The sequence below is a fragment of the Euwallacea similis genome, chromosome 1 (assembly GCF_039881205.1).
Source record: "Euwallacea similis isolate ESF13 chromosome 1, ESF131.1, whole genome shotgun sequence".
Classification (NCBI taxonomy): domain Eukaryota; kingdom Metazoa; phylum Arthropoda; class Insecta; order Coleoptera; family Curculionidae; genus Euwallacea; species Euwallacea similis.
The window spans coordinates 2,911,002-2,928,374 of NC_089609.1; the positions used below are offsets into that span (position 1 = coordinate 2,911,002).

The window sequence follows — 17,373 nt, forward strand, 5'->3', positions numbered from 1 at the left end:
TTTTGATTTTTGGATACCAAAAATCGATGATCACTATTATTACTAGCAAGTGTTTAACACATCGTTTTTCCAATGAAGCTTTAGGGGCATGAACACGGGCTAGAGGACAAGCAAGAGAAATTCGGTAAGAGCATACTCCCTGCAGAACGACTACCCTACAGAACCAGCGACAAAGCAGTGTTTTTTTGAAAGAAAAAGGTTTGTCCGGATTTAAAATTATTATAAATTTGAAAGCAAAGCGCCTGGAACCAACCGCACCACAACGCACCAGTGGAATTTATATCAGCAAAAAAGAGTCTTTAGAGGGCTTTAATTTCTAAGAGCAGCTCTTAGCTGAACGTTCCAGTAGCAACAATTTCCTATTAAGCCTCCAATTGTTGAAAAATCAAATTTTCCAATTTTCCAAATTTAAAATAAAAATTAATTTAGGACGACTGTATGTACGCCCCTGAAATTTACATCGCCAAAAAGAATGCGGTTCTTTAGAAGGACTTTAACTGTTAAATGAAGTTGAGGACCCCAATAACGGCCCCAAATTATCTTTTACAAAGCTTGTAGTCAACAATTCTTCCAATTTTCTGGATTTAAAATATTTTAAATTTGCACTGAAAACGCCTGCCTCACTGGAATTTATAGAATAAAAAGGGCTTTAAGTAAAAAAAAGATGTTTTAGCTGAAGACTCCAGCGGCAGCTCCAATTTTTTTCAATGCCTAAAAGTTGGAAATTCTATTATAGTTGTGGCAACTTCTAGTTGTATCATTTAAATTTCAAAATTAAAAATGTGGTAAATTTAGAATGAAAGTGCAATTTACACCATCAAATCTTTAGAAAGTTTTTTTGCTAAAAAAATGTTTCCGCTGAGGGTTCCAGTGGTGGTACCAAGTTTTCTTCCTACGTTTTTCTGTATTAAAAATTTCAATGCATCCAAAATATTGTAAATTTGAAATTAATACATTAGTATCAATGCAATTTTTATTACTAAAAGTAGTGCTTTTAGCAGGACTTTGTTTGATGAAAATATGTTCCATTTGTGAGTTTTAGGGGGTGCTTCAACCTGATTTTACTCATCTTTTCAATGGGAAAATCTAGTCTTTCCATTTTTCTGAGTTTAGAAAAATATAAACTCGAAATGAAAGCACCTGCGCTACTAGAATTTATGTCGCCAAAAAGGGGTTTTTATAAAAATAATTATGATTTCCAGTAGCGGCTCCAAGCTATTTTTGCTAATTTTTCAATTAACAAACCAAGCTTTTAAAATTCTCTGAATTTAGAGAAAATTATAAATTTGAAATAAAAGCTCTTGTTGGACTGGAATTTATGCCACTTGTCTTAAGAAAAACACTAATCGCGAAAAACTTGCCCCAGGTGAGGATTCCAGTATCGGCTCCAAATAAATTTTCCTCACGCTTTCAATTTAAAAAACGACTGTTCACAATTTTATTGATAAAAAGAAACAAATTCGTAACTAAAGCATCACTGGAACATATGTTTCCAGAAAATTAATCTTCCCCTAACATTATACCCCAGTTGGGGGTTCCAGTGGCGGCGTCAAGTTATTTTCCCAATGATTCCCTTCAATCGAAAAATCGACATTTCCCAAGTTTCGTTCCACTCTAACAACATTTACATTCAGTTGACCATTAAATCCATGTAGTAGTCCGATATGCATAGAAACTATAAGATAGTTCAAATAGCTCAATACTATTTAAATTAGGTAAGACATTTCGCTGATAAATTTGTGCAAAACAAACAAAGCCAAAAATAGGAAAAATATGATTTTGTGTTATCGCATTTTGCAAATATAAGTATTGCACCAATTCACTAACTGATTGGAAATTTAAGGAACTAAAGATGGTAGTCGATTGGAAAAACAGTGTAAGTTTCGACGCTAAAAAGAAGGAAGTTATTGTCAAAAACTCATTCAAACAACCAATTAACTCTAACTTTGAGTTGGTGCTGAGGCTTTAAATTCACAAGATTTTATGAAGTAATTGACATATTCTGATGATTCGCACTAGTCATCATCCCTCATACACTGGTGAGGCCCAAAGGTCTCAATAGTCATTACCTAACGTTGACTCTCTGCAACTGATTCAGTGGTAATTTTATCCATCAACGCCATAATATCATCATTTGACGAGGGATCACCATCATTTGGATATTGAAGTTGTTGATGTCGATGAGGCTGTAGTGGGCTCACCACAGTAGGTCCTGAGCACTTCAAAGGTGCAGGCCCGTTCGCAACATTCATTGTACACCCCCCTTCTTCTCCTAAGTTTACCATCTAATGGGGTGGTTTGGGGGAGGGATTGCAGTAGAGGGTTTGTGGCGGTGAGCTTCTTGTGGATCGATGTGGTCCTGGAGCGCCGAGAAATGGTCACTGCAAAAGGATGTATTGGTTACATTGTATACATTCGGTTTTCTTCGTGAATTTTCTAAAGTGCAAATTGCGATTCTTCTAGCAACGAAGACCAAACATTTCGACCCAACAATGTGGTCAAAATATTTCTAATTTTGCATAAAGTAAACAATTTATTAATTGGGGTTTGGAGAATCGAAAACATAACCTATGTACTTTGGAGTATATTATTTTACTCCAAAATTTAAAAAGTGCCCTTATCATATTTACATATTCGCTAGATATCACTTAGGGAACGAGTGCTGCCCGGGATTCTTGAAAAAGTCGCAATCACTTTCAATGGTTACTCCATTACCTGGTCGTACTGTATGGTAGTTCCCTTGGCACACAGTCGTTAACGTATCCATCAAGTGACGTCCGCAGTAAACTTTGCGAATTTCCGATGAAGGATCGGTGGTCGTTTTCATTCCCCCGTCTGTAGGCGCCCCCCCGCAAGCCCAAATGGCATATACCAGCATACCAATGGCTACCCAGATGGGGGTTTGAAGATTCATCTGAAATAATACGAAAAATTACGTTAAATTCCCGTTGATGGGGTTAAAAAAATTCAGCGCAATAATGCAAGCTCACAGATATAGCGCGACTTTGGTGCAACGATGACCTTTACAACATTGTCAGTGGTTGGATACTATAAATGTCTTTTGATTGCAGATATAATGAAAAGTAAATACTGATTAGTGTAAAAATAAAAGTATAAATGAGTCTCAAATTGCGCTAGTTTAACGAATGATGCGAATGTATCATGAACAATCAGAAAAAATAAGGCAGGTAGGGGTTGTTTATGCAGCTGCGTGGAGGGGGGGGGATTATGAGCTGCATAAAAGGTACTTTCATATTAAACATTACATCATGCCTTATACCTTATAAAAACCTAGAGCTCTGATGCACCATATGAAACATATATAGGGTGTTCCTTAATGTCGTGCTAACATATCAGGGTTTTGAAATTTTGCCTTGCAAATCGTTATTTTTAAATTTCTCAGAAAGTACTTTTGATATTACTTTCAATATTGATGTGTGTTAATATGACGTAAAACTCCGCATTTTAATAAGAAAAATAATCCTGTTGCTCAATCAGTGGTGTCCCTGCATACATGTCTTCCGATATTATTTCCGAAAAAAGTGGTACGCCACTGACGTTTTTTCGCGGGAGTATTTTTTTTGATTAATTTTACGTAAAAAAGGTGTCTTACGATTTTGTCGTCAGACGAGTCGTTGTCGATTAAAATAATTATTTAATTATATAAATTAATTATTATATAATTATTAATTAACTTGTTTACTTTAAGAGTTTATTATAAGTTATTATTTTATATTCAATATTATATATTTTACAGTTGATTATAGGATTCATTGTTTTAATTACGGACCTGGAACTCTTATTTCATATTTCGAAAGTGTTTTTTATTCCTTACAGATTCATGTATAATTTATTTGCATTTATTAACGTTTTAGCCTGAATAATTAATCATAAGATTATTTTTTATTGACCCTTTTAAACTAAACTACATGCTTTACTTTCTTATTAATCTATAATTATCCTAAATGATCAAAGTGTCTCCCATTCTCCCTTAGACATAACCGTGCATTATTTATAAGTTTTTTCTAGATACTTCTAAGCATTTGAATGTAATGCTTTGACAGGCAAGGATAAATTTCATTTTTTAAGCCGTTAATATTTTCTGGTGTGGTTTTGTAAACTTGGTCATTAATTATTCCCCAAATAGAAAAATCCATTGGAGTCATATCGGGAGAACGAGGAGGCCATAATATTGAGCCGTTATTTTCTGTCGAGCGGTTAGATTTAAAGTTGCTTAAAAACGTCACGCAATGTCGACCGCGGTGAGCGAAAGCTCCATATTGTTGGAAATATTCAAATTGCGTAAAAACATCTAAGGGAAAATCATCTAGCAAATTTTGAAAATCGTTTTCCAAAAAATATAGATACATATATCCAAGCAAATGATTTTTGAAGAAACATGGATATATCCACTTTTATGTGTTGTGTTTGTTGTTTTTAGCTGTTTCACGGGGTATTTCCAACGAAAAGATTTTGGAATCTTAAAAGTGGGTACGCCGTTTAAACGTATATTAAATAGGGCAACTTTGATGAAATCCTAAAGAGGTAACTAGGAAATTCATTGCGTGAGCTACTATTGAGTAATACTGAGACATATGGAGTTTGAGATTTTTCCGTTCTTCAGGCAGCTACAATGGGTTCGAAAAGGCACATTTATAATCAATAACCATCCCTTCTTATAGGAAATAAAATGTGGATTTTAAAAATTGGTTATATGTGTGTTTTGATTGGTAAAAAGTAGAGAAATAGTAGGTTTAGATAAAAAATCGGGTTTTTGACAAAATTCACTAAAATGCCTATGCTTGAAAAAGGGACCGGCTATGGCCCTTTTTCTGGCTGCATTTAACTACGTTTTGTCCACCCTCAACCTAAGATCCTTCCTTCCTGAAGTACCTTGTATATTATAGGAAAAGAAATTAAGGGCGAAACAAAGGGACATTAGTCGGATACAAGGGTGCAAGAAATAGTAGGACAAATCATAGACACTTCTCGATTCCGATGATAAATCCTACAGAGACAGTTCCGGATCGAAATAGGATAGAATCACAGAAATCCTGAGGATTTTGGTGGGTAGGTGCTCCGGTGAATCCCACACCATCCGCCCGACAGAACACCAGGTCGGATGTCTTTTGAAGATTTTCTTCGTGAAAAAAGCCCTTTTAAGCGATTTAAATTTTCAACCTCAAGTTGCATCGTTTGCCCTCATTTTCAAATTGTCTGAAAAATTCTCTTCTTGTATCTTATTCCTCGTCATTTTCTGTGTTCCGCCCGTCTGTCTTTGTCGCTCTAATCTCGTTTCTATGAAATGCATTTGCGCTATTTAGGAAAGTAAGCCCTGTTGAATGAAAAGCAATAAAATTTCAAAATTGATCACTGTTGAAAAATCTGTTCGTGACAAATTTTGATTGCATCAGAGGCTGGTGTTAATAACTCATGTCGGCTTTAAGTCTGCATAAGCTGTGCAGTAAATTTGAATGATGTCACTTGACAAGATTATCTATCGCTAAAAGTCTTTTAAACAAATTTAGTGCTTTCGTATCTTATATTTAGGGTTTCGGTTCGTTTGGTTTAAAAAATACGATACGAACTAAATTTAAATTTTTCCCTGATAAGGTCGTGGTAGACTTTAATACTCCTTTATCAGACACTTATAAGAAGCTTTTTTAGCGCTCTGAGGTACCCCTCGGTTGGTTACTTGAAATTTTGCTCAATTTAAGGATTCACTTACGTAACCAGTTAAATAATAAGATATCGCAATGGCTCTACAAATTTCCACGATTTAGTAAAGCGACGCTTATCAATGATTACAAAATACGCGGTTACGAGTTAATTATTTTTCGGTATCCATCAGGCATCTGCATTATCATTTTTTCGCTTTGGAGTGGCACAAGCCGAGGGTCAAAGGCGTATAGGAGATCAAAATAATAGCTGGGGATTAGTTCGCTCCAGTGTCCTGTGAATGACCCAAAAAACGGCTTTTTATTTCCGGATATCTCCGGGCCAATCACGAGAAAGTGCATAATACTTTTGCTATTTTGTATCAAAACGCACTCTTGTTGTTCTCTTTTTGTCCAAAACAGACACAATCTCCAAGTGACGCAACTTGAGTGATAACCGCCTACGTTTTCTAGAGAGAAACTCATGTTATTTTCGCCTCACGTGGGATTTATGTTGCTTTGATGACCTTCTTGAGTCATTTTTGCCGCACTGAAGTTCTTATCGTACCGGAGAAAATAGGACGGAGGAGTAATGCATAATAAAAGCAGAGGAAACAGCAACAATAAAATTGTTTGGGGAAAACATAGTAAAGGTGCACGACACGAGGGAATGTTATGTCTAACAGACGTTGTGGTGGCAGGCCAAGAAAAACGACCAAACACCTAGACAGGCGTTTAAAAACGATTGCTGGGGCACGACCAGATTTGGTAGGTTGACAGTTTCAGTTTGATATTTCAGTGTGACTACCATCACCAATCATGAAACAACAATCTGTAGGCTCAATGAATCAAAAATCGTTGTTTTGGATTGGCCAGCACAAAGCCCAGACTTGGACCCAATTGAAAATTTATGAAAAGAATTAAAAGTTCAAATTAAAAAATACAATGGCACAAATAAGGAAGATTTAATGCGATCCAGTCAAAACATGTGAAGAAATATAGATATGTCCAAAATAAATACTTTTCTTAAATCGATGCCCAAAAATGCACAGAGGTTATTAAGAATAAAGGGTAAGCTACGCATTACTAATTTTGTTGACTTCATTTTATCACAAATGTTGTTTATTTTTAGTTTTTCCAGAGCTTATTTAGTTTTTTCCAACTATTTTATATTATATTAAATGATTTACTGTTTTCTTTATAATACAAACTATTGTATATGTAATATATGTTAGTATGCTTCTTTTATTTACTTGTATATATTATTATATATAAAACTACGTTAGCTCAATGGGAATATTAAAAGAACAGCAATATCGAAAGTTTCCCTAGTTTTGGCCATAGGCATAAGTGTTATATAGGCATTAGAGCTGAACTGAATTTTCTCCAATAGAGCAAACTGTTTATTAGTAGATTATTAATTCTGAATTCAGTGACTTGGTCAACACAAAAGAGCAGTGCCGCGTTGCCAACTGGTGCAAAAAATCCTAATCCATGTTGAAACCACAAATATGCTCGAGTATGCGTTGATAGTCTTATCATAAAAGAAATTAGAATTTAACATGGAATTCAGGAAACTTATCTCAATTGTCAGGGTAGTTTAGGTTTGAATTAAGGTTCTGTTTCTCTATACAGGGTGAATGGTAACAGAATTGACACAGATGGTGAGTTTAGGGGGCCTCAAAATACGACAGTTTGTTAAATTTTTTTTCTACGGGTAATAGTTGAGGAAATATTAAATTCGCTTGTAAATTTGTAAAAAACGGCATACTTCAGTAATGCGTCATTACAACGCAATCAAATTTGGAACATATTTTATTTTCATCAATATTTTTAATTAGTGAAATCGCTAGATGCTCAAAGAGGGTTGGATTAGAAGTGAGGTAAGATCTACAAAAATTTTTTTGTAATGGGGGTAATTGAGATTTTTTAATTTGTAAAGTAACTGCCAAACGGACCACAAAATTTAATAGCAAATTTAATTCTAAAACTCCCGTTCTCCTTCAAAATTTGTCGGTCCCGTTACGACTCATCCTGTAGAAAAATGACCCTGTAGAAAATACTCTTTTTATATTTTCAGTAACAGTTCGAAGAGCTCTGGGCAAAAATGCTGGAGGATATCCATGAGTAAAGGCCAAAAAATGGAATATAAGGTAGCCGGACTTGAAAGGTGAAGTAAAAGGTGTTTAGGTATGTGTATATTTACCTAATTGCAATATGTATAAAAATCATTACTGCAAATATTGTTTTATTATGGTCAAGTGTGCTTTCCAGTCCTAGCTACACACACTTTCGCCTATCATTAGGATGATAATTATTAATTTAATAAAATTGAATTTTTACTTAAAAATCCCATGGCACAATAAGTACTTCCGTGAACAAGAGCCAAAGTATTAATAAAAAATGTTCTTTAAGCTACATTTAAAACAACTACTGAGAATTATACCGAAAATTTACCATGTTAATTTTAGAGTGCAATTTTGCTACAATTTTATCGTTTTTAGGTTGTTCTGGACACCCCATTGGCGAGAAGGGAATCTAAATAACAACAACAAAATATCTTGAGTAGAAAAAATTGTTAACTACTCTGTATGCGAGTACCACCCCTCAAAGTAGTACTTACTTGCTGCTTTGGACACGCGATTATCCCTCAATTAAACGAACCACCAGACGCGTCTTAAATCAACTTAAACCATGTAGAATTTAAATTTTTTTAAAAGTTACATAAGAACTAACTCCGAATGAACTCCCTTATAAAAGCAAATCGAAAAGGGGCGAAGACAAGGTAGGCATTTTTTGCCAGAAAGGCAGGAATTTCCCTATTCACTCAGTACGTTTCCGGAAATTTCACTCGGCCTCACGGGTCCCCAGAATGCATGGAGGACAGGAGGAAGAAAGGACTTTAGTAGTAGTTACTGAATTGGCTGGAAGATTTAGTTTCTATTAAATTTAATTTTGGAACGTTTTGTTACGTATAATTTTTAGCTTTTATGCATTAAGGAGTAGGTGCAATGGAAATTTGCCTAATGGAAGTTTGCAACGAAATTTTGGCCCGTTCCATTAGCTGCAACTGATTACTTCAGGTAGATAAAGAATAAAATTGAGCATAAACAGTCACGAAATGCCGCAGATGATTGAGAAGGTAAAGGAGAAAATTAAGTTTGACTTGGAAATATGAGTCAAAGTCGACATGTGAGATCAATGGATTAAAAAAATTACCGATTTTTGGCCGGAGCGGGTCCAATCCCACTTGTCACTAAATTTCATCAATTATCCGCTTTATTTTGGGATTATGCTCGATTTCGTCTCTACCTATCGGTAACAATGTCCGCAAAGCAGGAACTGCTCGAAAATTTCCATTTATTTCACATTCACCGCACCTACTTAGTCAATCGCAGCCCCCGGGACATTTCCAGGAGGGCTAACCAGTAGTCTCCAGTAGTGCCAAATGAACCAAGAAGCTACACAGAAAACACAAGGCCTGAACATGGCTCAAGCTATTCTTTGTCCTTAGCACGCCATTAGGCGTAAGATTTATTGAAAAAATTAGCAGCCGATTCTGGACAATGATGCGATTACACTCAGGTGGGTACTTACTTTGGCTTGAGGCTACTCGTTCAAATATTCGAGCTAAATGGTGTCTCTACGTAAGCTGAGGAGGGAGAGTCTTCTTCAGTAAAACTGACACTGGCCCTGGTACCGAGTTTCGAAGACTAGACACTATGACCCCGGAAATGATCAATGTCGAACTTTTATGCTTGAAATCTCTTCTAACATGGACCTAACTGTTTGACTGTGATACATGAACGGACTCAGTATCACCATTCTTGTAAACTGCAGACGTGTTATCTGTTCAACAGGAATTTAAGAACTGAACAATCGATCGCCATTTTATTATGTTATGTATAATAATTTATGGTTTAGAATGTAAGAGATATGTTGTCGTTCTTTTATCTGTTGGATTCGGATTTTTGGCGGGTGGTCATTGTGACGTCCACGGGCGGTTTGAGGCGCTAAAGGATTCGCGCCGACCTAGAACTATTCCGATAGCCATTTCAACGCTATTTTTACTAGATAGATTTATAAACTAATGGCCAATTATTGCATAATAGTGTTTTTTTTACTGGGAATTTACGTCACCGAACCGTTGGCATTCTAACTGCCAAAAATACTTTCATGTAAGCCTAAACTATAAATTTGCGATGGTCATCGGCACCCCTCAGATGTATTTTTAAAACTTTCCAAAATGTCAACGGTTCCGCAAACACCTATTTTTATTTTTTTAGTCACTGTTGAAAAACTCCGGTCAATATCGCGGCTTTTTGTAGCGAAATCTCGACGTACGGGAATCGACTTTAGCCGCAGTACCAGAACCATCAACCGGCAAGTCGCTTACCAATGGCCTCATTGGCCATGTGAAGAATTCAACAAAATCAACCTCTATTGCAGGGCTCGGGTAAATTACTATGCACTTCTCCTCCTCCTCCTAGGCATGCCAAGAAATATTTCTTTTAATCAACAGTACAGTTGTTAACCTTAATACTTTAAGAGATATAAATTCATTATCACATTATTGACGATATAATATATAAATATACTTAGAAGATAAATATAGTCACAGAGGAATAACCCAGACTTGATTGGCTATCTTGCGACATCCTAGAGCATTCCCAATACTTTTGCCTCTTAGCTCTGAAGAATTCTATAAAAGAAGTTGCGCTCGCGGTATTACACAGAATCAATTCGCTGGGTATTAAAAGACATAAAAGTTATCAGCAAATTTAATTAGTGCATGAGGTCGTTGATTTGAAGGCAACTCGAGAAATCGAAAGAAGAAATCACCAAGTAGAGTATGGGTATTTATAGAAGCACAAAAATGGACGCGCCAGACTGGCCTGAGACATTATCATTTTTGCTTTAGTATTATCATAATCTTTCCATATTGGAGGCATCTACGTATTACATGTCTATATTTAGTTGTGCACATATAAGCAAAAATTGTTGTGGATCCAGAAATCGTTAAACACAAGTTTTAAAACAGAATTTCGTTATATAAGCAATCAGTTCTATAAGAGCTATATTGTGGAAGCGGTTTCCTGCCAGTTCAAGGGTATTTCACCAAACTTTCTCAACAATTCGCTCTCGTTTATTAGTCTCATTGTGGCAATCCCTTTTCTTCGTTGGCACCAACGCTTTGGCCACGATTCACCAGCTGTACCAGGCGAGTACTAAAATGAAAAAATGCAACTGAGATCTTTTTTAGATTTAGCGAGAAATTCTAGAGGGCTTTGGAAGGGAAATAGGTGGATTTTGGTAGCTACTAAATTTGTACTTCTGATGAACGGTTAATTATCCATCAATTGGGTAGAGGGAACATGGGAAGAAAAATGCCAAAAATGCCTTGGAAGGATCTCTGGAAGCAGTTGAGAAATATTAAACGATATAACTGTTACGTATCACTGTAATACTGAGGCACCCAATTTAACTATAAATGTTTATCGAAATTAGAGGAGTTCCAACATGGTAAATTCAAAAACGCTAGATTTCTCGCGAGGTGAACACGTCCGATCGAAGGAAAACCTTATTCAAAACTATAGAGAAAAAGACAAATTGTGATATATGATAAGGATTAAGAATGATAATTTTCTTATGAACTTCGACAGCAGATCTACATCCCCAGCAGCAGTAAGGTAATCGGTTCAGTTCCCTGCAAGTTAGTTCAGGTCGTGGGTGGGAAAGAGGTGGCAAGCATTGGAGAATGGGTCGGAAGGAAAGAGAGAGGCCAGGAAGAGAATAATGTGTGAATGGAAAAGGATGTGGGAGAAGTACGACAAAAGATTTCATCTTGAAACTGAGGAAATGGCATGAAGCAGAGAGGACACAAAGCAATTACGAAATAACGCAGATACTCACGTGGCATTGGGGGGGGGGGGGATTCCTAAGTAAGATAGGGGTTGAGAAGGAGGACCTCTACTAGTTCGGTCAGGAGGGGGGAGGGGGGGGCTCATCTTACTCTGGACACACCCTGCGGGAGTGTCCAGAGTGAGAAATGGAGAGACTGGGAAAAAAGAGGGAGGGACTGAAATTGAAGCGAAATGCGATTGGAAGAGACCTGACTGAGAGTGTGGGGGATTGGCGGAATTTCAAGGAGATGGTGAAAAATATCATCAGAAGGAAAGCTGTGGAGAAGCGAAACACACAGACCTAGTCTGCCCCAAAAAAAAAGGGGGGAAGTTACGGAAAAGGGAGGAACAAGTGTAGTTGAGGAGTCCACACATGCAGTATGAAGATAGGACGTATAGGAAGTAGTAACTCTTACGTTCTTTGAAGTAATGCATTGCGGCGGATAGGGCAAGCCCACGAACTGCTTAACTGAGAAATGGAAAAACCGAAACTCGATTTAAAGAAACGCTTCATTGGGGCCCTGCATGAGAGAGGGTTTAGTGGGTCGGTGATCCTTGAATAAAAAAAGTTAACCCGACACAGTGGACAAACTAAACCGCCTTGAACCAAGGCCACGATATCTGGTTAGCAGATTCCCTTCGACCTCAGAAGAAAAGGTTAGTTCAAGATTAATACGATTGCAGCAATATTTATCTAGAAGAACAGTACAACGTGCATTTCCAGAACCTTTGCAGATTGAAACTGGGAATTCCTTGAGAAACAGTGAAGTCATCATAGTGAGAGATCCAAAATTCAGAAACGATATTCTCGAGTACTGCAAACTTTTACATAGAGGTACTTCGTTTTGGGGTTTCAATTAATTGAAATTCCCAAGATGAGGGAAGAAGTGGGAAGAATTTCATTTTCCAGAAAGACCCATTCATTCATGGGAAGAAACTCTGTTCAGAGCGATCCAGACGCTTCATGGATAAACATGGGGCGAGTAAAAAATTACGAGATGGAGCCCTGACGACATTATCCATATTCAGGGATAAAAATAATTAATCCACAGCGAGAACTCTGGAGATATTATGCGAAAATACAAAGAAGAGCAATAGAATACTAGATAAACCAGCTAATTTTATATAAACTTTAAATATCTTGGAACGCAACGAAGTTTCTGAGAATGTGAATTAGATCAAGTAAGAACTTTCCATGATCTGTTAAAACCTGAAGAATATGTTGAAATTTTGTGGAAATTCTAAAACTATTTCTTTAAAGCAAACGGCTGAAGACAGCGAAAGTACGTTAAGAAGTTTTCGAGGTTGTTTAGGTACTCTAGAAATTTTGGTCTTAAAACTGCTATAAGCCAGGTGGGATTTATGAGTCGAAAACTGTAAATTTAAAGAACCTACACACTCATATAAGAATTTTACTAATCCAGCAGACCTCAAAAGCGTAGCTAGGAGCGTACCACGTTAATCTGCAGGTCCCCGTCCGATCACCGAAGTAGGGCGACATCAGGGGTGGTTGACAAATGGATGGGTGACTGCACAGGTGAAGAATGCCCCCGTGACCTTCTGTATTACCACAAAAAAAACAACCTGCTCTCGAGTAAAAAATTCAAGTCAGAGACCAATAAAAACGGTCAACATGAAACAGCGGAAGACCTGGCACAGAACTCCACCTCACTCCCTCCCTTCTCCGACACTGAGGACGATATATTCCTCAGGGACAGTTTTGCGGGTCGGAGAAAAGGGTTCTCTTTCCATTTTCGAGGTTTTTAGCCCACACTACCCTTCCGACAAAACACCGAACCCGCGGGGTGTCTTTCAAAGATTTTTCTCGTGATAAAAAACACTTTAAAGGGCGAAACTTCTTAAGGGCTGTTTCTTCCCAATCTTCCTTCAACTTACCCAGTACAATAATATTTAACAATGTAGCATACAGCATTATCATCTCACGCTGTAAAGACTCCACCCAAAGGTAGCTGACTGCCGTAAATGCTGCAAAAGAGGCTACTAGCCATGGAGTGTACCACCAGGGGTTTGCCTAAAAGAAAAAGGGCACTATCACCATCATAACGCACGTTCATGTGATTTTTTTAAGTTAATCGTATTTATGCGGATTCAAACAAAATTCCGGTTAGAAAAGTAACTTCCATGGAATGGCCTGAAATTAGCATTATTGAAGATTTCTTATTTCTGTTGGAAATAATAAAACAGAGTATTCTGGGCCTCTTATAGAGATTACTTTCTCGATGGCCCTACCACTGCCCCGATCTTGGCCTTTTGGAGAAATTTCGTTATCAACTATTATTGTAATTGATCACCTTACCTTTAATGTTCCCAAAATGAGGAAACCCATCAACATAAAGTGGATGCCATGATTACGTATCTGTAATAAGTCATTTCGTAATGGGTTAGCGGATCGTTCTCTCTGATAAGCCGGTCTATGGTCCGGAATATGCCGTATAAAGTGAGGATCTAGAAGAGGTAAAGAGAAGTTGATACGCTTGGTGTTAGAGAGTGATGAGCATACCTTACCAAATGTATTAATGCTATGAGTAGAAGTTCTTTGCTGCTGCTTAGAGAGCTCCAATTGAAATTGAGAATACTATGGGGCCAGCTAAGTCTAAAATATCATGTCGTTGTATCCTAGTAAAATCACCTACAGATGGGTGCGCATGAACAGTGAAGACTTTTACTGCATTAAAGATACCACCAGCAAAGAGAGAAAACCCCATTTTTGGTCTTAATCAAAAGGACTTTGGGTACCCTCAGGGCAAGTCTGATGAAACTTTTAATCTCCGCCCCCCTGCCGCCAAGAAAAACCGCCGACCAGGAAAGTCCGCCGCCCTTCCTGGTCTGCCGCCCTGGGCAGTGGCCCAGCTCCGCCTCCCCGTAAGGCCGGCACAGGGCATCCTCAGAAAAAAATCATTTGAGTTTCTAAAATGCTGAAACACCCTGGCACTGCCTTTTCAATGCTATTTTAAATATTAAAAAATTTAGCATACTAAACTGGGTTTGCTATCATAATCTCATTATTTACCTTCTATATGTGATGGGATTCTCAACCATGGTGCGAGTAGATATCTAAATTACCATGCCAAAGGGCACATCGACTCCAAGCTGGGATACAATACGGGTTTCCTACGTTTTCACTCTTAGTTGCCTGAAACTCAAACCCAAAAGCAATTGTGCTAAATCGTTAGAATTATTGATATTTCAACACTGTTGAGTTATATCTTGCATAAAGATAAGCTGATAAACAATCCCCCAGCATGGTTAATAACTAAAATTCTACGAAGGATTAGATGTATACAGGATGTCCCTTAACGTCGTGCTCATATTTCAGGGTCTGATTCCTCAGGTCATTTTATGAAGAAAGGTTTATATGAACATATGCCTGCAACGGCCCACATTTTTAGCTACGGGGTGTTGAATTCTTTTTTTCCAAATTGTTATTTTGAATTTCTTAGAAAGTGCTTTAGATATGACTTTCAGTTTTGATGTATGTTGTTAATAGGACATAAAACGTCGTATTTTAATAAGAAAAGTTGTACTATTGCTCAACCAGCGGCGTCACTGCATACATGCGTTCCAATATTATCTACGAAAAAGTGGGACGCCACTGACATTTTTTCGCGGAAATATTTTTTCTCATTAGGCTGGACAATTCTACATGGAAAAGGTCGCTTAGGATCGAAAACGAACAAATTTTACTTAGTAAATGCTCTCTAGGGTTTTTTAAAATAAAATCGCTTATCGTTAATTCAGAACTTACGTTAATTTAGTAAGTGAAATTGAAAATTCCCCGTTTTTTTGACTGGGTGAAGTGAGGCTATTTGGTACCGGCTTAGAAACCAAACATTTTGGAGGAAAGCAACAAAAAGAATCATGAAGGTTTAATTATTTTTATTTTCTATTTCCAATATACTTAACATAAGGATTTAATAAGTAGTCATATGCTTTACATGACAATTGAAACAGAAAAAACCTGGAGTAGTGAATTTCCTCTTTGTTTCAAGGAAAATGACGTAACCCCAATCCAAGATTTAATAAGTGATTGGAGCGAATTTAGCACGATAGTCAAAACTAAAAAATATTCGAGATCAACTAAGTAATTTCTCATTGATTTAGGGAGTGATGTTCAATAAAACGATGCATGGCAGATTCAATGTTGCATTAAAACCGCCGGATCACATCGTGCCGCTTTAGTAAGGGAGTCAAAAGGAAGAAAAGCTCCAATGTTGAAAGTCTCGTCTGTGATATGAGGCAAATCTTGAGAGTCGTTTCATGATATAGTAAGGGATCGAGCAAGCAAATGGCAACATTTCAGGTTATTTCTGAGAAAAGTAATGGCATTCACCATGGATGTGTCGCAATGTGAGTGTGACCAGCTAGATCTTAGTTGATGTTTCTCTGTGTTGTTCCTAGTGAGGCGCAAATGATCAAAAACTTATTAATACTTTCAGCTTTTTATGTTTTATATTATTGATACTTATATGCTCTACAATAAGGCTTTTTTTGAGACTTCAAATTTTGAGAAAAATCGTTTAGGACTCTGTATACTTTGTAGCATATTACGTTTAATTCATTATTTAATGATGGTATTTAATATAATTTAATTAAACTACTGTAGTATCTACTGCCTTATCTGGAAACGTGTTCAGCGGGTTCGGATTGCTATAGCAAGCAATCTCAGCGAATCCAGCCTGCACTGCACTGTTGTTGTAATTTTGCAGCTCCAAGTAAAATCCGTAGATATTGTATAGTCCGATCCAAATGAACACTAAAACCCATTTTTTCCCCACGGTCAATCTAAGCACTGAACATACTTACGGCACAGGAAGAAAGAGATCAGGAAAATTATGGAAAATTCTGGGTTGATGGTGTGCATAGCAGTGAATATGGAAAGAGTGAACAAAATTATAAACTCCAACAGAATGTAGAGCAAAACTAAGTTTTCTTTGCCCTAAAAGGAAACTTCTGAATGTTGCAACACACAGGGTGTCCCAGCGAACACAAAACAGAGAAGGAGAAAATTTAGGGTATTTGCTGATTAAAAATGAAAAATCATCGAATCACGTAAAGTTAGTTAAGAAGGGGGCAACATTTTGGGCATGTTTTCTAATCAACTTTTGAAATTTTAAATGAAATAACCCATCGAACAGTACCTCTTTTTAAAGGTATTTAAAGCCTTTTTTTCCAAATCACTTTAATTTTGCAAATTTGGTCCAAGAGTTTACGAAATATTGCAACTTAAACTGAAACTTAGTTTACTTCCACAATGAAACCCCTGCGTAGGGGTTGAACACGGGGATCAGAACATGTTTCCCCTTTCTAACTCACTTTTCACGTTTCAAAGATTTTTCATTTTCAATCGGCAGATACCCCAAAAATGACTCTGCATCGTTTTCGCCGAGGCACACTGTATCGAGGAGAGTTTCTTCTACTGACCTTCACCAGAGCTAAAATCATTACAGTGGCGGCAACAAGGTTTATTATCCCGATAAAAACCCCACAAGCAAAGTAGGTCTTAAAGTCAATCATAACGTGGTTGTTGATTTGATAGATGCTCCCACCGACTATAATGGACAAACCTAGAGCCTAGAAAGTGGTTGAAAATGTCCCCTATCATAAGGAATCGATTGAACACTTACCATGTTTTTTAGGGCCATAATCATGGCCCAGGTTTTGGAGCTGATGTAACATGACCAATTGGGCTTTATGAACATTTATTTGTATTTTGCAGTAAATTACAAAAAAATGCGAATGTGGACCGGCACAGGGAGACGGAGAAACTGCATGGAAAGTGGAAAATGTGAGGG

The 17,373-nt window shown here is 37.2% G+C and overlaps 2 protein-coding genes and 1 long non-coding RNA gene across 3 annotated transcripts; 1 reads left to right on the forward strand and 2 right to left on the reverse strand.

Moving 5' to 3' along the window:
- Positions 1 to 1,894: 1,894 nt before the first annotated feature.
- On the reverse strand, positions 1,895 to 9,601 carry LOC136412752 (bombyxin B-3-like). Its single transcript, XM_066395933.1, has 3 exons — positions 9,255 to 9,601; positions 2,716 to 2,914; positions 1,895 to 2,381 (listed from the first exon to the last, which is right to left on the reverse strand). The coding sequence occupies exons 2-3, from the start codon at positions 2,912 to 2,914 to the stop codon at positions 2,152 to 2,154; spliced, it is 429 nt and encodes a 142-aa protein (XP_066252030.1). The 5' UTR covers positions 9,255 to 9,601; the 3' UTR covers positions 1,895 to 2,151.
- On the forward strand, positions 5,940 to 8,324 carry LOC136412757 (uncharacterized). Its single transcript, XR_010752436.1, has 4 exons — positions 5,940 to 6,425; positions 6,496 to 6,728; positions 7,738 to 7,847; positions 8,162 to 8,324. It is a non-coding gene; the product is annotated as an uncharacterized lncRNA (long non-coding RNA).
- Positions 9,602 to 15,918: 6,317 nt separating the features above from the next.
- On the reverse strand, positions 15,919 to 17,322 carry LOC136409763 (uncharacterized). Its single transcript, XM_066391518.1, has 4 exons — positions 17,206 to 17,322; positions 17,003 to 17,152; positions 16,385 to 16,517; positions 15,919 to 16,334 (listed from the first exon to the last, which is right to left on the reverse strand). The coding sequence occupies exons 1-4, from the start codon at positions 17,278 to 17,280 to the stop codon at positions 16,171 to 16,173; spliced, it is 522 nt and encodes a 173-aa protein (XP_066247615.1). The 5' UTR covers positions 17,281 to 17,322; the 3' UTR covers positions 15,919 to 16,170.
- Positions 17,323 to 17,373: the final 51 nt, after the last annotated feature.

Excerpts from the sequence above, each read along its gene's own strand:
- LOC136412752 (XM_066395933.1), bottom strand. The coding sequence starts at position 2,914 with ATGAATCTTCAAACCCCCATCTGGGTAGCCATTGGTATGCTGGTATAT. Across the intron at positions 2,382-2,715 it reads CTACCATACAGTACGACCAG|TGACCATTTCTCGGCGCTCC; the intron begins GTAATGGAGTAA and ends ATCCTTTTGCAG.
- LOC136409763 (XM_066391518.1), bottom strand. The coding sequence starts at position 17,280 with ATGTTCATAAAGCCCAATTGGTCATGTTACATCAGCTCCAAAACCTGG. Across the intron at positions 17,153-17,205 it reads TTATGGCCCTAAAAAACATG|GCTCTAGGTTTGTCCATTAT; the intron begins GTAAGTGTTCAA and ends ACCACTTTCTAG. Across the intron at positions 16,518-17,002 it reads TGATTTTAGCTCTGGTGAAG|GGCAAAGAAAACTTAGTTTT; the intron begins GTCAGTAGAAGA and ends GTTTCCTTTTAG.